Below are 24471 nucleotides of genomic sequence, written 5' to 3' on the forward strand. Positions count from 1 at the left end.
TGTGTGTCTCTCACCGTGTGTCTCTCACCGTGTGTCTCTCACCGTGTGTCTCTCACCGTGTGTCTCTCACCGTGTGTCTCTCACCGTGTGTCTCTCACCGTGTGTCTCTCACCGTGTGTCTCTCACCGTGTGTCTCTCACCGTGTGTCTCTCACCGTGTGTCTCTCACCGTGTGTCTCTCACTGCGTGTCTCTCACTGTGTGTCTCTCCCCGTGTCTCTCACTGTGTGTCTCTCACTGTGTGTCTCTCACTGTGTGTCTCTCACCGTGTGTCTCTCACCGTGTGTCTCTCACCGTGTGTCTCTCACCGTGTGTCTCTCACCGTGTGTCTCTCACCGTGTGTCTCTCACCGTGTGTCTCTCACCGTGTGTCTCTCACCGTGTGTCTCTCACCGTGTGTCTCTCACCGTGTGTCTCTCACCGTGTGTCTCTCACCGTGTGTCTCTCACCGTGTGTCTCTCACCGTGTGTCTCTCACTGTGTGTCTCTCACTGTGTGTCTCTCACCGTGTGTCTCTCACCGTGTGTCTCTCACCGTGTGTCTCTCACCGTGTGTCTCTCACCGTGTGTCTCTCACCGTGTGTCTCTCACCGTGTGTCTCTCCCCGTGTCTCTCACCGTGTCTCTCCCCGTGTCTCTCGCCGCGTGTCTCAGGACAGCGTCTGCTTCACAGCGCAGACTCTGCTGCGTGTCCGTGTCTCTCACCGTGTGTCTCTCCCCGTGTCTCTCGCTGCGTGTCTCAGGACAGCGTCTGCTTCACAGCGCAGACTCTGCTGCGTGTCCGTGTCTCTCTCTCTGTGTCTCTCCGTGTCTCTCACCGTGTGTCTCTCCCCGTGTCTCTCGCCGCGTGTCTCAGGACAGCGTCTGCTTCACAGCGCAGACTCTGCTGCGTGTCCGTGTCTCTCACCGTGTCTCCCCGTGTCTCTCGCCGCGTGTCTCAGGACAGCGTCTGCTTCACAGCGCAGACTCTGCTGCGTGTCCGTGTCTCTCACCGTGTGTCTCTCCCCGTGTCTCTCGCCGCGTGTCTCAGGACAGCGTCTGCTTCACAGCGCAGACTCTGCTGCGTGTCCGTGTCTCTCACCGTGTGTCTCTCCCCGTGTCTCTCGCCGCGTGTCTCAGGACAGCGTCTGCTTCACAGCGCAGACTCTGCTGCGTGTCCGTGTCTCTCACCGTGTGTCTCTCTCCGTGTCTCTCGCCGCGTGTCTCAGGACAGCGTCTGCTTCACAGCGCAGACTCTGCTGCGTGTCCGTGTCTCTCACCGTGTGTCTCTCCCCGTGTCTCTCGTTGCGTGTCTCAGGACAGCGTCTGCTTCACAGCGCAGACTCTGCTGCGTGTCCGTGTCTCTCACCGTGTGTCTCTCTCCGTGTCTCTCGCCGCGTGTCTCAGGACAGCGTCTGCTTCACAGCGCAGACTCTGCTGCGCGTCCTGTCTCACGGAGGATTCAAGAAGATTCTGGGGATCGAGCGCGACTTTGGTGAGACACGGGGACACACACAGAGACACGTAGAGACACACAGAGACACGGGGACACACACAGAGACACGCGGGACACACAGAGACACGGGGACACACACAGAGACACGTAGAGACACACAGAGACACGGGGACACACACAGAGACACGGGAGACACGTAGAGACACGGGGGACACACAGAGACACGTAGAGACACACAGAGACACGTAGAGACACACAGAGACACGTAGAGACACACAGAGACACGTAGAGACACGGGGACACACACAGAGACACGTAGAGACACACAGAGACATGGGGACACACACAGAGACACGGGAGACACGTAGAGACACGGGGGACACACAGAGACACGTAGAGACACACAGAGACACGTAGAGACACACAGAGACACGTAGAGACACACAGAGACACGTAGAGACACACAGAGACACGTAGAGACACACAGAGACACACAGAGACACGTAGAGACACACAGAGACACGGGAGACACGTAGAGACACAGGGGACACACAGAGACACGTAGAGACACACAGAGACACGTAGAGACACACAGAGACACGTAGAGACACACAGAGACACGTAGAGACACACAGAGACACGGGAGACACGTAGAGACACGGGGACACACACAGAGACACGTAGAGACACGTAGAGACACACAGAGACACGTAGAGACACACAGAGACACGGGAGACACGTAGAGACACGGGGGACACACAGAGACACGGGGACACACAGAGACACGTAGAGACGCGTAGAGACACACAGAGACACGGGAGACACGTAGAGACACACAGAGACACGTAGAGACACACAGAGACACGGGAGACACGTAGAGACACGGGGGACACACAGAGACACGGGGACACACAGAGACACGTAGAGACACACAGAGACACGGGAGACACGTAGAGACACACAGAGACACGTAGAGACACACAGAGACACGTAGAGACACGGGGACACACACAGAGACACGTAGAGACACACAGAGACACGGGGACACACACAGAGACACGGGAGACACGTAGAGACACGGGGGACACACAGAGACACGTAGAGACACACAGAGACACATAGAGACACACAGAGACACGTAGAGACACACAGAGACACGTAGAGACACACAGAGACACGTGAGACACACAGAGACACGGGAGACACGTAGAGACACGGGGACACACACAGAGACACGTAGAGACACACAGAGACACGTAGAGACACACAGAGACACGGGGACACACAGAGACACGGGGACACACAGAGACACGTAGAGACACACAGAGACACGGGAGACACGTAGAGACACGGGGGACACACAGAGACACGGGGACACACAGAGACACGTAGAGACGCGTAGAGACGCGTAGAGACACACAGAGACACGGGGACACACAGAGACACGTAGAGACACACAGAGACACGTAGAGACACACAGAGACACGGGGACACACAGAGACGCGTAGAGACACACAGAGACACGTAGAGACACACAGAGACACGGGGACACACAGAGACACGTAGAGACACGTAGAGACACGGGGACACACACAGAGACACGTAGAGACACGTAGAGACACGTAGAGACACACAGAGACACGGGAGACACGTAGAGACACACAGAGACACGTAGAGACACACAGAGACACGGGGACACACAGAGACACGTAGAGACACACAGAGACACGGGGACACACAGAGACACGTAGAGACACACAGAGACACGGGAGACACGTAGAGACACACAGAGACACGTAGAGACACACAGAGACACGGGGACACACAGAGACACGTAGAGACACACAGAGACACGTAGAGACACACAGAGACACGTAGAGACGCGTAGAGACACGGGGACACACAGAGACACGTAGAGACACACAGAGACACGTAGAGACACACGGGGACACACAGAGACACGTAGAGACACACAGAGACACGGGGACACACAGAGACACGTAGAGACACACAGAGACACGTAGAGACACGGGAGACACGTAGAGACACACAGAGACACGGGAGACACGTAGAGACACACAGAGACACGTAGAGACACACAGAGACACACAGAGACACGTAGAGACACACAGAGACACGGGGACACACAGAGACACGTAGAGACACACAGAGACACACAGACACGTAGAGACACACAGAGACACGGGGACACACAGAGACACGTAGAGACACACAGAGACACGGGAGACACGTAGAGACACACAGAGACACGTAGAGACACACAGAGACACGGGGACACACAGAGACACGTAGAGACACACAGAGACACGTAGAGACACACAGAGACACGTAGAGACGCGTAGAGACACGGGGACACACAGAGACACGTAGAGACACACAGAGACACGTAGAGACACACGGGGACACACAGAGACACGTAGAGACACACAGAGACACGGGGACACACAGAGACACGGGAGACACGTAGAGACACACAGAGACACGGGGACACACAGAGACACGTAGAGACACACAGAGACACGGGGACACACAGAGACACGTAGAGACACACAGAGACGCGTAGAGACACGGGAGACACGTAGAGACACACAGAGACACGGGAGACACGTAGAGACACGGGGGACACACAGAGACACGGGAGACACGTAGAGACGCGTAGAGACGCGTAGAGACACACAGAGACACGGGAGACACGGGGGACACACAGAGACACGTAGAGACGCGTAGAGACACACAGAGACACGTAGAGACACGGGGGACACACAGAGACACGTAGAGACACGTAGAGACACACAGAGACACGGGAGACACGTAGAGACACGGGGGACACACAGAGACACGTAGAGACACACAGAGACACGTAGAGACACACAGAGACACGTAGAGACACACAGAGACACGGGAGACACGTAGAGACACGGGGGACACACAGAGACACACAGAGACACGGGAGACACGGGAGACACGTAGAGACACGGGGGACACACAGAGACGCGTAGAGACACACAGAGACACGGGAGACACGTAGAGACACGGGGGACACACAGAGACACGTAGAGACACACAGAGACACGGGAGACACGTAGAGACACGGGGGACACACAGAGACGCGTAGAGACACACAGAGACACGGGAGACACGTAGAGACACGGGAGACACGTAGAGACACGGGGGACACACAGAGACACGTAGAGACACACAGAGACACGGGAGACACGCAGAGACACGTAGAGACACACAGAGACACGTAGAGACACGGGAGACACACAGAAACACGTAGAGACACACAGAGACACGTAGAGACACACAGAGACACGGGAGACACACAGAGACACGTAGAGACACACAGAGACACGTGAGACACACAGAGACACGGGAGACACGTAGAGACACGGGGACACACACAGAGACACGTAGAGACACGTAGAGACGCGTAGAGACACACAGAGACACGTAGAGACACACAGAGACACGGGGACACACAGAGACACGGGGACACACAGAGACACGTAGAGACACACAGAGACACGGGAGACACGTAGAGACACGGGGGACACACAGAGACACGGGGACACACAGAGACACGTAGAGACGCGTAGAGACGCGTAGAGACACACAGAGACACGGGGACACACAGAGACACGTAGAGACACACAGAGACACGTAGAGACACACAGAGACACGGGGACACACAGAGACGCGTAGAGACACACAGAGACACGTAGAGACACACAGAGACACGGGGACACACAGAGACACGTAGAGACACGTAGAGACACGGGGACACACACAGAGACACGTAGAGACACGTAGAGACACGTAGAGACACACAGAGACACGGGAGACACGTAGAGACACACAGAGACACGTAGAGACACACAGAGACACGGGGACACACAGAGACACGTAGAGACACACAGAGACACGTAGAGACACACAGAGACACGGGGACACACAGAGACACGTAGAGACACACAGAGACACGTAGAGACACGGGAGACACGTAGAGACACACAGAGACACGGGAGACACGTAGAGACACACAGAGACACGTAGAGACACACAGAGACACACAGAGACACGTAGAGACACACAGAGACACGGGGACACACAGAGACACGTAGAGACACACAGAGACACACAGACACGTAGAGACACACAGAGACACGGGGACACACAGAGACACGTAGAGACACACAGAGACACGGGAGACACGTAGAGACACACAGAGACACGTAGAGACACACAGAGACACGGGGACACACAGAGACACGTAGAGACACACAGAGACACGTAGAGACACACAGAGACACGTAGAGACGCGTAGAGACACGGGGACACACAGAGACACGTAGAGACACACAGAGACACGTAGAGACACACGGGGACACACAGAGACACGTAGAGACACACAGAGACACGGGGACACACAGAGACACGGGAGACACGTAGAGACACACAGAGACACGGGGACACACAGAGACACGTAGAGACACACAGAGACACGGGGACACACAGAGACACGTAGAGACACACAGAGACGCGTAGAGACACGGGAGACACGTAGAGACACACAGAGACACGGGAGACACGTAGAGACACGGGGGACACACAGAGACATGGGAGACACGTAGAGACGCGTAGAGACGCGTAGAGACACACAGAGACACGGGAGACACGGGGGACACACAGAGACACGTAGAGACGCGTAGAGACACACAGAGACACGTAGAGACACGGGGGACACACAGAGACACGTAGAGACACGTAGAGACACACAGAGACACGGGAGACACGTAGAGACACGGGGGACACACAGAGACACGTAGAGACACACAGAGACACGTAGAGACACACAGAGACACGTAGAGACACACAGAGACACGTAGAGACACGGGGGACACACAGAGACACACAGAGACACGGGAGACACGGGAGACACGTAGAGACACGGGGGACACACAGAGACGCGTAGAGACACACAGAGACACGGGAGACACGTAGAGACACGGGGGACACACAGAGACACGTAGAGACACACAGAGACACGGGAGACACGTAGAGACACGGGGGACACACAGAGACGCGTAGAGACACACAGAGACACGGGAGACACGTAGAGACACGGGAGACACGTAGAGACACGGGGGACACACAGAGACACGTAGAGACACACAGAGACACGGGAGACACGCAGAGACACGTAGAGACACACAGAGACACGTAGAGACACGGGAGACACACAGAAACACGTAGAGACACACAGAGACACGTAGAGACACACAGAGACACGGGAGACACGCAGAGACACGGGAGACACGCAGAGACACGGGGGACACACAGAGACACGTAGAGACACACAGAGACACGTAGAGACACACAGAGACACGGGAGACACGCAGAGACACGGGAGACACGCAGAGACACGGGAGACACGCAGAGACACGTAGAGACACACAGAGACACGGGAGACACGTAGAGACACGGGGGACACACAGAGACACGTAGAGACACACAGAGACACGGGGGACACACAGAGACACGTAGAGACACACAGAGACACGGGAGAGACACACAGAGACACGGGAGACACGCAGAGACACGTAGAGACACACAGAGACACGTAGAGACACACAGAGACACGGGAGACACGTAGAGACACGGGGGACACGTAGAGACACACAGAGACACACAGAGACACGGGGACACACACAGAGACACGGGGGACACACAGAGACACGGAGACACGTAGAGACGCGGGGGAGACACGCACAGAGACACACAGAGACACAGAGACGCACAGAGACACAGAGAGACACGGGGGACACGGGGGACACGTAGAGACACACAGAGATACACAGAGACAGAGACACACAGAGACACAGAGAGACACGGGGGACACGTAGAGACACACAGAGACGCGGGGGAGACGTAGAGACACGGGGAGAGACACACAGAGACACGGAGACACAGGGAGACATAGAGACACGGGGGAGACACGGGGGAGACACGTAGAGACACACAGAGACACGGGGGACACGTAGAGACACACAGACGCACAGAGATACACACAGACACACAGAGACACGGGGGACACGTAGAGACGCACAGAGACACTCAGAGACACGGAGAGACACACAGAGACACAGAGACACAGAGACGCACAGAGATACACAGAGACACAGAGACGCACAGAGATACACAGAGACACAGAGACGCACAGAGATACACAGAGACACACAGAGACACACAGAGACACGGGGAGACACACAGAGACACACAGAGACACAGAGACGCACAGAGATACACAGAGACACACAGAGACGCACAGAGACACGGGGAGAGACGCACAGACACACAGAGACACGGGAGAGACACAGAGACACGGGGGACACGTAGAGACACGGGGGACACGTAGAGACACACAGAGACACGGGGAGAGACGCGGGGGAGACACGGAGACACGTAGAGACACACAGAGACACGTAGAGACGCGGGGGAGACACGCACAGAGACACACAGAGACACAGAGACGCACAGAGACACAGAGAGACACGGGGGACACGTAGAGACACACAGAGACACGTAGAGACGCGGGGGAGACGCACAGAGACACACAGAGACACAGAGACGCACAGAGACACAGAGAGACACGGGGGACACGGGGGACACGTAGAGACACACAGAGATACACAGAGACACAGAGACACACAGAGACACAGAGAGACACGGGGGACACGTAGAGACACACAGAGACGCGGGGGAGACGTAGAGACACGGGGAGAGACACACAGAGACACGGAGACACAGGGAGACATAGAGACACGGGGGAGACACGGGGGAGACACGTAGAGACACACAGACGCACAGAGATACACACAGACACACAGAGACACGGGGGACACGTAGAGACACACAGAGACACGGGGGACACGTAGAGACACACAGACGCACAGAGATACACACAGACACACAGAGACACGGGGGACACGTAGAGACACACAGACACACAGAGATACACAGACACACAGAGACACTCAGAGACACGGGGAGACACACAGAGACACAGAGACGCACAGAGATACACAGAGACGCACAGAGACACACAGAGACACACAGAGACGCACAGAGACGCACAGAGACACTCAGAGACACGGGGAGACACAGAGAGACACAGAGACGCACAGAGATACACAGAGACACAGAGACGCACAGAGATACACAGAGACACACAGAGACACTCAGAGACACGGGGAGAGACGCACAGACACACAGAGACACGGGAGAGACACAGAGACACGGGGGACACGTAGAGACACACAGAGACACAGAGACACACAGAGACACGGGGAGACGCACAGACACGGGAGACACACAGAGACACAGGAGACGCACAGAGACACAGGAGACGCACAGAGACACGGGGAGAGACACACAGAGACACGGGGGAGACGCACAGAGACACGGGGACACGTAGAGACACACAGAGACACACAGAGACACGGGGAGACGCACAGACACGGGAGACACACAGAGACACAGGAGACGCACAGAGACACAGGAGACGCACAGAGACACGGGGAGAGACACACAGAGACACGGGGGAGACGCACAGAGACACGGGGACACGTAGAGACACACAGAGACACACAGAGACACGGGGAGACGCACAGACACGGGAGACACACAGAGACACAGGAGACGCACAGAGACACGGGGAGAGACACACAGAGACACGGGGAGACACTCAGAGACACACAGAGACACACAGAGACACGGGGAGACGCACGGACACGGGAGACACACAGAGACACAGGAGACGCACAGAGACACGGGGAGAGACACACAGAGACACGGGGGAGACGCACAGAGACACGGGGACACGTAGAGACACACAGAGACACGGGGAGACACTCAGAGACACACAGAGACACACAGAGACACGTAGAGACGCACAGAGACACGGGGAGACACTCAGAGACACACAGAGACACACAGAGACACGGGGAGACGCACAGACATGGGAGACACACAGAGACACGGGAGACGCACAGAGACACGGGGAGAGACACACAGAGACACGGGGGAGACGCACAGAGACACGGGGGAGACGCACAGAGACACGGGGACACGTAGAGACACACAGAGACACGTAGAGACACAGAGACACGGGGAGACACACAGAGACACACAGAGACACGGGGAGACGCACAGACATGGGAGACACACAGAGACACGGGAGACGCACAGAGACACGGGGAGAGACACACAGAGACACGGGGGAGACGCACAGAGACACGGGGGAGACGCACAGAGACACGGGGACACGTAGAGACACACAGAGACACGTAGAGACACAGAGACACGGGGAGACACTCAGAGACACACAGAGACACACAGAGACACGTAGAGACGCACAGAGCCACGGGGAGACACTCAGAGACACACAGAGACATGGGGAGACGCACAGACATGGGAGACACACAGACATGGGAGACACACAGAGACACGGGGAGACGCACAGAGACACGGGGAGACATAGAGACGCGGGGGAGACACGTAGAGACACACAGACACGGGGAGACACTCAGAGACACACAGAGACACGGGGAGACGCTCAGAGACACACAGACATGGGAGACACACAGAGACACGGGAGACGCACAGAGACACGGGGAGACACTCAGAGACACACAGAGACACACAGAGACACGCAGAGACACGTAGAGACACACAGAGACACACAGAGACACACAGAGACACACAGAGACACACAGAGACACACAGAGACACTCAGAGACACACAGAGACATGGGGAGACGCACAGACATGGGAGACACACAGAGACACGTAGAGACACACAGAGACACGTAGAGACACAGAGACACGGGGAGAGATGCTCTCATGAAGTTGTCTTTTCCGAGACCAAGGTGCTCTGCAAACCTCCCGGCTACCATCAAAGGTTTGTTGCACGAAGCCATCCAGATGTGATCCTGACGGGGGGTATAAAGGGGGAGGACAGAGAGAGCTCGTGGCTGAGTCTGGAAACGAAGGAGGAAGAAGGAAGATCTCCTAGTTAGAAGCCCTGGACTCCCCTCGACGCCGCCCTTGTCAGGGCTGCGGAGGATCGAGCCAGAGGCGTGGTTCCGTGAACCAGGGTCAGTACCCTGGGACTCCGGAGACCGTAGCCCGACTCACCAGTGTCGGGCCAGTTAGCCTCCCCTAGCTAGCCCGTTAGTGGAGGACTTGGGAGTAGGTCAGGATTAGCTGTGTCCAGCGTACTTACCGGTACTTCACAGATATACAAACAGAGACATCATTTTAACCACTATGAGATCTCTTTTACCAGTGGCAAAATATAATGGTAGGTTTTTACCCTTTTAACTGGTACAAAACTGACACCTTTATTCAAGGCATCATGTTTGCAATGACCACAACACAAGTAGTCAATAAAGCAAACAAAAAGATGCAACTCTGATAAGGATGATAATAATATGCACTGTCCTTGAAGTTGATTGGCCCACACCCGAGACGGCTTTCTTTAGAGCCTAGTCCCCATTGGTGTAGGGCCAGATGACACCAGAAGGCGCACGACTCAAACACAGTGCAATGTCAGAGTATTGAGAGTTCGGGGTAAACATTTACACTATGAGATCTCTTTTAAAGAAAGCCGTCTCGGGTGTGGGCCAATCAACTTCAAGGACAGTGCATATTATTATCATCCTCATCAGAGTTGCATCTTTTTGTTTGCTTTATTGACTGCTTGTGTTGTGGTCATTGCAAACATGATGCCTTGAATAAAGGTGTCAGTTTTGTACCAGTTAAAAGGGTAAAAACCTACCATTATAATTTTAACCGCGATGATGATGGTCACAAACTGTGAGTAAGCATTGGAAAGATGTTATTAACCGCGCAAAAAATGTTTAACTGCACTTATTTGGACCATCTTATTTGACGGACAACGATTCTCGAGTTGCTGTACAGTTTACTGACAGACGGCCAGTTTTGTTTTTACCATGTTTAGCTTCTTTTTTAAATCCTTTATATTAAGTTCGCTTGCTTGCTTCAATGCTTGCTTAGGACCGTGCAAATCTTTCGCTCGTTTTTTTAACCCACTTCCCGTGATCCCATCGAGCTGACGTTTTTCCACACAGACTCGTTGCGCGTGACGGTTAATGTTCGTGGAAAAAAATTCCGTAATTTTACATCGTTTAGGGAAAACAAATTCGATGTTTAATTACCAATCGCTTAACGGTGTCAGGCAATCATCTGACCCATAGGTGGCAGCCATCTCAAGCCAGAGGACGAGAGGCCTCTAGCCGCCACGCACATAAAGGATTTAGAGTGAAACACTTTGTTTTTACGGGTTTACTTGTTAAATCCTTCATATTAAGTTCGCCGCCACGCATATAAAGGATTTAGAGTGACACACTTTGTTTTTACGGGTTTACTTGTTAAATCCTTCATATTAAGTTCGCCGCCACGCATATAAAGGATTTAGAGTGACACACTTTGTTTTTACGGGTTTACTTGTTAAATCCTTCATATTAAGTTCGCCGCCACGCATATAAAGGATTTAGAGTGAAACACTTTGTTTTTACGGGTTTACTTGTTAAATCCTTCATATTAAGTTCGCCGCCACGCATATAAAGGATTTAGAGTGAAACACTTTGTTTTTACGGGTTTACTTGTTAAATCCTTCATATTAAGTTCGCCGCCACGCATATAAAGGATTTAGAGTGACACACTTTGTTTTTACGGGTTTACTTGTTAAATCCTTCATATTAAGTTCGCCGCCACGCATTTAAAGGATTTAGAGTGAAACACTTTGTTTTTACGGGTTTACTTGTTAAATCCTTCATATTAAGTTCGCCGCCACGCATATAAAGGATTTAGAGTGAAACACTTTGTTTTTACGGGTTTACTTGTTAAATCCTTCATATTAAGTTCGCCGCCACGCATATAAAGGATTTAGAGTGACACACTTTGTTTTTACGGGTTTACTTGTTAAATCCTTCATATTAAGTTCGCCGCCACGCATATAAAGGATTTAGAGTGACACACTTTGTTTTTACGGGTTTACTTGTTAAATCCTTCATATTAAGTTCGCCGCCACGCATTTAAAGGATTTAGAGTGACACACTTTGTTTTTACGGGTTTACTTGTTAAATCCTTTATATTAAGTTCGCCGCCACGCATATAAAGGATTTAGAGTGACACACTTTGTTTTTACGGGTTTACTTGTTAAATCCTTCATATTAAGTTCGCCGCCACGCATATAAAGGATTTAGAGTGAAACACTTTGTTTTTACGGGTTTACTTGTTAAATCCTTTATATTAAGTTCGCCGCCACGCATATAAAGGATTTAGAGTGAAACACTTTGTTTTTACGGGTTTACTTGTTAAATCCTTCATATTAAGTTCACCGCCACGCATATAAAGGATTTAGAGTGAAACACTTTGTTTTTACGGGTTTACTTGTTAAATCCTTCATATTAAGTTCACCGCCACGCATATAAAGGATTTAGAGTGGAACACTTTGTTTTTACGGGTTTACTTGTTAAATCCTTCATATTAAGTTCGCCGCCACGCATATAAAGGATTTAGAGTGACACACTTTGTTTTTACGGGTTTACTTGTTAAATCCTTCATATTAAGTTCGCCGCCACGCATATAAAGGATTTAGAGTGGAACACTTTGTTTTTACGGGTTTACTTGTTAAATCCTTCATATTAAGTTCGCCGCCACGCATATAAAGGATTTAGAGTGACACACTTTGTTTTTACGGGTTTACTTGTTAAATCCTTCATATTAAGTTCGCCGCCACGCATATAAAGGATTTAGAGTGAAACACTTTGTTTTTACGGGTTTACTTGTTAAATCCTTCATATTAAGTTCGCCGCCACGCATATAAAGGATTTAGAGTGACACACTTTGTTTTTACGGGTTTACTTGTTAAATCCTTTATATTAAGTTCGCCGCCACGCATATAAAGGATTTAGAGTGAAACACTTTGTTTTTACGGGTTTACTTGTTAAATCCTTCATATTAAGTTCGCCGCCACGCATATAAAGGATTTAGAGTGAAACACTTTGTTTTTACGGGTTTACTTGTTAAATCCTTCATATTAAGTTCGCCGCCACGCATATAAAGGATTTAGAGTGACACACTTTGTTTTTACGGGTTTACTTGTTAAATCCTTCATATTAAGTTCGCCGCCACGCATTTAAAGGATTTAGAGTGAAACACTTTGTTTTTACGGGTTTACTTGTTAAATCCTTCATATTAAGTTCGCCGCCACGCATATAAAGGATTTAGAGTGACACACTTTGTTTTTACGGGTTTACTTGTTAAATCCTTCATATTAAGTTCGCCGCCACGCATTTAAAGGATTTAGAGTGGAACACTTTGTTTTTACGGGTTTACTTGTTAAATCCTTCATATTAAGTTCGCCGCCACGCATATAAAGGATTTAGAGTGACACACTTTGTTTTTACGGGTTTACTTGTTAAATCCTTCATATTAAGTTCGCCGCCACGCATATAAAGGATTTAGAGTGAAACACTTTGTTTTTACGGGTTTACTTGTTAAATCCTTCATATTAAGTTCGCCGCCACGCATATAAAGGATTTAGAGTGAAACACTTTGTTTTTACGGGTTTACTTGTTAAATCCTTCATATTAAGTTCGCCGCCACGCATATAAAGGATTTAGAGTGACACACTTTGTTTTTACGGGTTTACTTGTTAAATCCTTCATATTAAGTTCGCCGCCACGCATTTAAAGGATTTAGAGTGAAACACTTTGTTTTTACGGGTTTACTTGTTAAATCCTTCATATTAAGTTCGCCGCCACACATATAAAGGATTTAGAGTGACACACTTTGTTTTTACGGGTTTACTTGTTTCGCACGCTGGTTTTACTGCTTTAAGTTTTACCCACCGAGGAAACGTCGCAGGAGTCTGTTTCTTCCTGACTTTCTGCTTTTTACCATCTACATGGCAGAGGCTCGGTCTGTGTCTGTGTGTCTATGTGTGTGAAGGCATCGCTACAAAGTTGTCCGTGTGGGACGGGGTGGTGGTGGCTCCGTCCGAGCGAGCCTACGAGAAGTAGTGTGTAGTAGTAGTGTGTCTATGTATGTGTCTATGTGTGTGAAGGCATCGCTACAAAGCTGTCCGTGTGGGACGGCGTGGTGGTCGCTCCGTCCGAGCGAGCCTACGAGAAGTAGTGTGTAGTAGTGTGTCTATGTATGTGTCTGTGTGTGTGAAGGCATCGCTACAAAGCTGTCCGTGTGGGACGGCGTGGTGGTCGCTCCGTCCGAGCGAGCCTACGAGAAGTAGTGTGTAGTAGTGTGTCTATGTATGTGTCTGTGTGTGTGAAGGCATCGCTACGAAGCTGTCCGTGTGGGACGGCGTGGTGGTGGCTCCGTCCGAGCGAGCCTACGAGAAGTAGTGTGTAGTAGTAGTGTGTCTATGTATGTGTCTATGTGTGTGAAGGCATCGCTACGAAGCTGTCCGTGTGGGACGGCGTGGTGGTCGCTCCGTCCGAGCGAGCCTACGAGAAGTAGTGTGTAGTAGTGTGTCTATGTGTGTGTCTGTGTGTGTGAAGGCATCGCTACGAAGCTGTCCGTGTGGGACGGGGTGGTGGTCGCTCCGTCCGAGCGAGCCTACGAGAAGTAGTGTGTAGTAGTAGTGTGTCTATGTATGTGTCTATGTGTGTGAAGGCATCGCTACGAAGCTGTCCGTGTGGGACGGCGTGGTGGTGGCTCCGTCCGAGCGAGCCTACGAGAAGTAGTGTGTAGTAGTAGTGTGTCTATGTATGTGTCTATGTGTGTGAAGGCATCGCTACGAAGCTGTCCGTGTGGGACGGCGTGGTGGTGGCTCCGTCCGAGCGAGCCTACGAGAAGTAGTGTGTAGTAGTGTGTCTATGTATGTGTCTGTGTGTGTGAAGGCATCGCTACGAAGCTGTCCGTGTGGGACGGCGTGGTGGTGGCTCCGTCCGAGCGAGCCTACGAGAAGTAGTGTGTAGTAGTGTGTCTATGTATGTGTCTATGTGTGTGTCTATGTGTGTGAAGGCATCGCTACGAAGCTGTCCGTGTGGGACGGCGTGGTGGTGGCTCCGTCCGAGCGAGCCTACGAGAAGTAGTGTGTAGTAGTGTGTCTATGTATGTGTCTATGTGTGTGTCTATGTGTGTGAAGGCATCGCTACGAAGCTGTCCGTGTGGGACGGCGTGGTGGTGGCTCCGTCCGAGCGAGCCTACGAGAAGTAGTGTATAGTGTAGTGTAGTAGTGTATAGTGTAGTGTAGTAGTGTATAATGTGTCTATGTGTGTGAAGGCATCGCTACGAAGCTCTCCGTGTGGGACGGAGTGGTGGTCGCTCCGTCCGAGCGAGCCTACGAGAAGTAGTGTGTAGTGTATAGTGTAGTGTATAGTGTAGTGTAGTAGTGTATAGTGTAGTAGTGTATAGTGTAGTAGTGTATAGTGTAGTAGTGTATAGTGTAGTGTATAGTGTAGTAGTGTATAGTGTAGTAGTGTATAGTGTAGTAGTGTATAGTGTAGTAGTGTATAGTGTAGTAGTGTATAGTGTAGTAGTGTATAGTGTAGTAGTGTATAGTGTAGTAGTCTATAGTGTAGTAGTGTATAGTGTAGTAGTGTATAGTGTGTAGTGTATAGTGTAGTAGTGTATAGTGTAGTAGTGTATAGTGTAGTGTAGTGTATAGTGTAGTAGTGTATAGTGTAGTAGTGTATAGTGTAGTAGTGTATAGTGTAGTAGTGTATAGTGTAGTAGTGTATAGTGTAGTAGTGTATAGTGTAGTGTAGTAGTGTATAGTGTGTATGTGTCTATGTGTAGGCATCGCTACGAAGCTGTCCGTGTGGGACGGCGTGGTGGTGGCTCCGTCCGAGCGAGCCTACGAGAAGCCTCCGGAGAAGAAGGAGGTGGAGGAGGAGGAGGCGGAGGAGGAGGCGGAGGAGGAGGGGATGGAGACACAGGAATAGCGGCGCCGTGAGACACACACAGATAGACACAGAGAGACACACAGAGAGACACACACAGATAGACACACACAGATAGACACACACACACAGACACACACACAGATAGACACACACACAGGAGGAGGAGGCGGAGGAGGAGGCGGAGGAGGAGGGGATGGAGACACAGGAATAGCGACGCTGTGAGACACACACAGATAGACACAGAGAGACACACACAGACACACAGAGACACACACACAGATAGACACACACACACACAGGAGGAGGAGGAGGCTGAGGAGGAGGCGGAGGAGGAGGGGATGGAGACACAGGAATAGCGACGCCGTGAGACACACACAGAGAGACACAGACAGATAGACACACACACACAGACACACACACAGATAGACACACACACACACAGGAGGAGGAGGCGGAGGAGGAGGGGATGGAGACACAGGAATAGCGACGCCGTGAGACACACACAGAGAGACACACACAGATAGACACACACAGAGACACACACACAGAGAGACACACACAGATAGACACACACACAGAGAGACACACACACACACAGAGAGACACACACACACACAGAGAGACACACACACAGAGACACACACAGAAAGACACACATAGAGAGAGACACACACAGAGACACAGAGAGAGACACACACAGAGACACACACAGAGAGAGAGAGACACACAGAGACACACACACAGAGAGACACAGAGAGAGAGACACACAGAGACACACACACACAGAGACACAGAGAGAGAGACACACAGAGACACACACACAGAGAGACACAGAGACACACATAGATAGAGACACACACATACACACAGAGATAGACAGATAGACACACACACTGAGACACACAGACACACATAGAGAGAGATAGATAGACACACACAGAGACACAGAGAGACACACACACATACACAGAGACACATACACAGAGATAGACACACACACACACAGATAGACACACACACAGACACACAGAGAGACACACACACATACACAGAGACACATACACAGAGATAGACACACACACACACAGATAGACACACACACAGACACACAGAGAGACACACACACATACACAGAGACACATACACAGAGATAGACACACACACACACAGATAGACACACACACAGACACACAGAGAGACACACACACATACACAGAGACACATACACAGAGATAGACACACACACACACACACAGATAGACACACACACAGACACACAGAGAGACACACACACATACACAGAGACACATACACAGAGATAGACACACACAGATAGACACACACACAGACACACAGAGAGACACACACACATACACAGAGACACATACACAGAGATAGACACACACACAGATAGACACACACACAGACACACAGAGAGACACACACACATACACAGAGACACATACACAGAGATAGACACACACACAGATAGACACACACACAGACACACAGAGAGACACACACACATACACAGAGACACATACACAGAGATAGACACACACACACACAGATAGACACACACACAGACACACAGAGAGACACACACACATACACAGAGACACATACACAGAGATAGACACACACACAGACACACAGAGAGACACACACACAGATAGATAGACACACACACAGATAGATAGACACACACACAGATAGAGAGACACACACACAGATAGACACACACAGAGACACACACAGATATAGATAGAGACACAGAGATAGACACACACAGAGACACACATAGATGTATCTGTATGTGTGTCTCTGTGTGTCTCTGTGTGTCTCTATGGGCGTGGTTCATGTTTCGTGTGTGTTGATTGACGTTTAATATGGGCCTGATGTGTGTCTGTCTGTGTGTGTGTGTCTGTGTGTGTGTCTGTGTGTCTGTGTGTGTGTCTGTGTGTGTGTGTGTCTGTGTGTGTGTGTGTGTCTGTGTGTGTGTGTGTGTCTGTGTGTGTGTGTGTCTGTGTGTGTCTGTGTGTGTGTGTGTCTGTGTGTGTATCTGTGTGTGTGTGTCTGTGTGTGTGTCTGTGTGTGTGTGTGTCTGTGTGTGTGTGTCTGTGTGTGTGTCTGTGTGTGTGTGCGGACAGATGCAGGCTGACCTGAAGAATACTTGGATGCGCAGATAGAGACACACACACAGTGACACACACACAGTGACACACACACACAGTGACACACACACAGTGACACACACAGTGACACACACACAGTGACACACACACACACAGTGACACACACACAGTGACACACACAGTGACACAGACACACAGTGACACACACACACACAGTGACACACACACAGTGACACACACACAGTGACACACACAGTGACACACACAGTGACACACACACAGTGACACACACACAGTGACACACACAGTGACACACACACACACAGTGACACACACACAGTGACACACACAGTGACACACACACAGTGACACACACACACAGTGACACACACAGTGACACACACACAGTGACACACACACAGTGACACACACAGTGACACACACACAGTGACACACACACACACAGTGACACACACACAGTGACACACACACATTGACACACACACACATTGACACACACACACAGTGACACACACAGTGACACACACACACACAGTGACACACACAGTGACACACACAGTGACACACACACAGTGAGACACACACAGTGACACACACACAGTGACACACACACACACACAGTGACACACACACACAGTGACACACACACAGTGACACACACACAGTGACACACACACACAGTGACACACACACAGTGACACACACACAGTGACACACACACAGTGACACACACAGTGACACACACAGTGACACACACACACACAGTGACACACACACAGTGACACACACACACAGTGACACACACAGTGACACACACACAGTGACACACACAGTGACACACACACAGTGACACACACACAGTGACACACACACACAGTGACACACACACACAGTGACACACACACAGTGACACACACACACAGTGACACACACACACAGTGACACACACACACAGTGACACACACACACAGTGACACACACACACACACAGTGACACACACACACACACACAGTGACACACACACACAGTGACACACACACAGTGACACACACACACAGTGACACACACACACACACAGTGACACACACACACACACACAGTGACACACACACACAGTGACACACACACAGTGACACACACAGTGACACACACAGTGACACACACACAGTAACACACACACAGTGACACACACACACACAGTGACACACACACACACAGTGACACACACACAGTGACACACACAGTGACACACACAGATATAGATAGAGACACAGAGATAGACACACACAGAGACACACATAGATGTATCTGTATGTGTGTCTCTGTGTGTCTCTGTGTGTCTCTATGGGCGTGGTTCATGTTTCGTGTGTGTTGATTGACGTTTAATATGGGCCTGATGTGTGTCTGTCTGTGTGTGTGTGTCTGTGTGTGTGTCTGTGTGTCTGTGTGTGTGTCTGTGTGTGTGTGTGTCTGTGTGTGTGTGTGTGTCTGTGTGTGTGTGTGTGTCTGTGTGTGTGTGTGTCTGTGTGTGTCTGTGTGTGTGTGTGTCTGTGTGTGTATCTGTGTGTGTGTGTCTGTGTGTGTGTCTGTGTGTGTGTGTGTCTGTGTGTGTGTGTCTGTGTGTGTGTCTGTGTGTGTGTGCGGACAGATGCAGGCTGACCTGAAGAATACTTGGATGCGCAGATAGAGACACACACACAGTGACACACACACAGTGACACACACACACAGTGACACACACACAGTGACACACACAGTGACACACACACAGTGACACACACACACACAGTGACACACACACAGTGACACACACAGTGACACAGACACACAGTGACACACACACACACAGTGACACACACACAGTGACACACACACAGTGACACACACAGTGACACACACAGTGACACACACACAGTGACACACACACAGTGACACACACAGTGACACACACACACACAGTGACACACACACAGTGACACACACAGTGACACACACACAGTGACACACACACACAGTGACACACACAGTGACACACACACAGTGACACACACACAGTGACACACACAGTGACACACACACAGTGACACACACACACACAGTGACACACACACAGTGACACACACACATTGACACACACACACATTGACACACACACACAGTGACACACACAGTGACACACACACACACAGTGACACACACAGTGACACACACAGTGACACACACACAGTGAGACACACACAGTGACACACACACAGTGACACACACACACACACAGTGACACACACACACAGTGACACACACACAGTGACACACACACAGTGACACACACACACAGTGACACACACACAGTGACACACACACAGTGACACACACAGTGACACACACAGTGACACACACACACACAGTGACACACACACAGTGACACACAGACAGTGACACACACACACAGTGACACACACAGTGACACACACACAGTGACACACACAGTGACACACACACAGTGACACACACACAGTGACACACACACACAGTGACACACACACACAGTGACACACACACAGTGACACACACACACAGTGACACACACACACAGTGACACACACACACAGTGACACACACACACAGTGACACACACACACAGTGACACACACACACACACAGTGACACACACACACACACACAGTGACACACACACACAGTGACACACACACAGTGACACACACACACAGTGACACACACACACACACAGTGACACACACACACACACAGTGACACACACACACAGTGACACACACACAGTGACACACACACACAGTGACACACACACACACACACAGTGACACACACACACACACACAGTGACACACACACACAGTGACACACACACACAGTGACACACACACACAGTGACACACACACACACACACAGTGACACACACACACAGTGACACACACAGTGACACACACAGTGACACACACACAGTGACACACACACACAGTGACACACACAGTGACACACACAGTGACACACACACACAGTGACACACACACACAGTGACACACACACACAGTGACACACACACACAGTGACACACACACACAGTGACACACACACACAGTGACACACACACAGTGACACACACAGTGACACACACAGTGACACACACACAGTAACACACACACAGTGACACACACACACACAGTGACACACACACACACAGTGACACACACACAGTGACACACACACAGTGACACACACAGTGACACACACACAGTGACACACACACACAGTGACACACACAGTGACACACACACAGTGACACACACACAGTGACACACACAGTGACACACACACAGTGACACACACACACACAGTGACACACACACAGTGACACACACACATTGACACACACACACATTGACACACACACACAGTGACACACACATTGACACACACACACACAGTGACACACACACACACACAGTGACACACACACACAGTGACACACACACACAGTGACACACACACACAGTGACACACACACACAGTGACACACACAGTGACACACACACAGTGACACACACACACAGTGACACACACAGTGACACACACACAGTGACACACACACACAGTGACACACACACAGTGACACACACACAGTGACACACACACAGTGACACACACAGTGACACACACAGTGACACACACACAGTGACACACACACAGTGACACACACAGTGACACACACACAGTGACACACACACAGTGACACAAACACAGTGACACACACACAGTGACACACACAGTGACACACACAGTGACACACACACAGTGACACACACAGTGACACACACACAGTGACACACACAGTGACACACACAGTGACACACACAGTGACACACACACAGTGACACACACAGTGACACACACACAGTGACACACACAGTGACACGCACACACACAGTGACACACACACAGTGACACACACAGTGACACACACAGTGACACACACAGTGACACACACAGTGACACACACACACAGTGACACACACACACAGATGTTGTTTAAGAGTTGCAACCTTTTTTTGTCATTTGAATAAAACTCGAAACTTAGAAACTCCTCAACGTCTCACTGCGTCACTCACACACAGACAAAGCTCCCCCAGGTAGCCTCTAGCAGGGCCGTAGGGGCAAGTGCTGTTACACACAAACACAGGCAAAGCTCCCCCAGGTAGCCTCTAGCAGGGTTGTAGGGGCAAGTGCTGTTACACACACACACAGGCAAAGCTCCCCCAGGTAGCCTCTAGCAGGGCTGCAGGGGCAAGTGCTGTTACACACAGGCAAAGCTCCCCCAGGTAGCCTCTAGCAGGGCCGTAGGGGCAAGTGCTGTTACACACACAGGCAAAGCTCCCCCAGGTAGCCTCTAGCAGGGCCGTAGGGGCAAGTGCTGTTACACACACAGGCAAAGCTCCCCCAGGTAGCCTCTAGCAGGGCTGCAGGGGCAAGTGCTGTTACACACACACAGGCAAAGCTCCCCCAGGTAGCCTCTAGCAGGGCCGTAGGGGCAAGTGCTGTTACACACACACACAGGCAAAGCTCCCCCAGGTAGCCTCTAGCAGGGCTGCAGGGGCAAGTGCTGTTACACACACACACAGGCAAAGCTCCCCCAGGTAGCCTCTAGCAGGGCTGCAGGGGCAAGTGCTGTTACACACAGGCAAAGCTCCCCCAGGTAGCCTCTAGCAGGGCCGTAGGGGCAAGTGCTGTTACACACACAGGCAAAGCTCCCCCAGGTAGCCTCTAGCAGGGCCGTAGGGGCAAGTGCTGTTACACACACAGGCAAAGCTCCCCCAGGTAGCCTCTAGCAGGGCTGCAGGGGCAAGTGCTGTTACACACACACAGGCAAAGCTCCCCCAGGTAGCCTCTAGCAGGGCCGTAGGGGCAAGTGCTGTTACACACACACACAGGCAAAGCTCCCCCAGGTAGCCTCTAGCAGGGCTGCAGGGGCAAGTGCTGTTACACACACAGGCAAAGCTCCCCCAGGTAGCCTCTAGCAGGGCCGTAGGGGCAAGTGCTGTTACACACACAGGCAAAGCTCCCCCAGGTAGCCTCTAGCAGGGCCGTAGGGGCAAGTGCTGTTACACACACAGGCAAAGCTCCCCCAGGTAGCCTCTAGCAGGGCTGCAGGGGCAAGTGCTGTTACACACACACAGGCAAAGCTCCCCCAGGTAGCCTCTAGCAGGGCCGTAGGGGCAAGTGCTGTTACACACACACAGGCAAAGCTCCCCCAGGTAGCCTCTAGCAGGGCCGTAGGGGCAAGTGCTGTTACACACACACAGGCAAAGCTCCCCCAGGTAGCCTCTAGCAGGGCCGTAGGGGCAAGTGCTGTTACACACACACACAGGCAAAGCTCCCCCAGGTAGCCTCTAGCAGGGCTGTAGGGGCAAGTGCTGTTACACACAGGCAAAGCTGCCCCAGGTAGCCTCTAGCAGGGCCGTAGGGGCAAGTGCTGTTACACACACACAGGCAAAGCTCCCCCAGGTAGCCTCTAGCAGGGCCGTAGGGGCAAGTGCTGTTACACACACACAGGCAAAGCTCCCCCAGGTAGCCTCTAGCAGGGCCGTAGGGGCAAGTGCTGTTACACGCACACAGGCAAAGCTCCCCCAGGTAGCCTCTAGCAGGGCTGCAGGGGCAAGTGCTGTTACACACACACAGGCAAAGCTCCCCCAGGTAGCCTCTAGCAGGGCCGTAGGGGCAAGTGCTGTTACACACACACAGGCAAAGCTCCCCCAGGTAGCCTCTAGCAGGGCCGTAGGGGCAAGTGCTGTTACACAGGCAAAGCTCCCCCAGGTAGCCTCTAGCAGGGCTGTAGGGGCAAGTGCTGTTACACAGGCAAAGCTCCACCAGGT

The 24471-nt window shown here is 51.5% G+C and overlaps 1 protein-coding gene across 1 annotated transcript; it reads left to right on the plus strand.

The window, feature by feature from the left end:
• Window positions 1-414: 414 nt before the first annotated feature.
• Window positions 415-22685, plus strand: ILF2 (interleukin enhancer binding factor 2; the record flags this gene model as incomplete). The annotated part of the gene is made up of 3 exons (XM_078623761.1): window positions 415-1468; window positions 16301-16453; window positions 18558-22685. Coding segments are annotated over 2 exons (1200 nt in total), but the record flags the coding sequence as incomplete, so codon positions are not given.
• Window positions 22686-24471: the final 1786 nt, after the last annotated feature.

The sequence above is a fragment of the Lampetra planeri genome, unplaced genomic scaffold (genome assembly GCF_965212315.1).
Source record: "Lampetra planeri unplaced genomic scaffold, kcLamPlan1.2.h2 scaffold_430, whole genome shotgun sequence".
Classification (NCBI taxonomy): domain Eukaryota; kingdom Metazoa; phylum Chordata; class Hyperoartia; order Petromyzontiformes; family Petromyzontidae; genus Lampetra; species Lampetra planeri.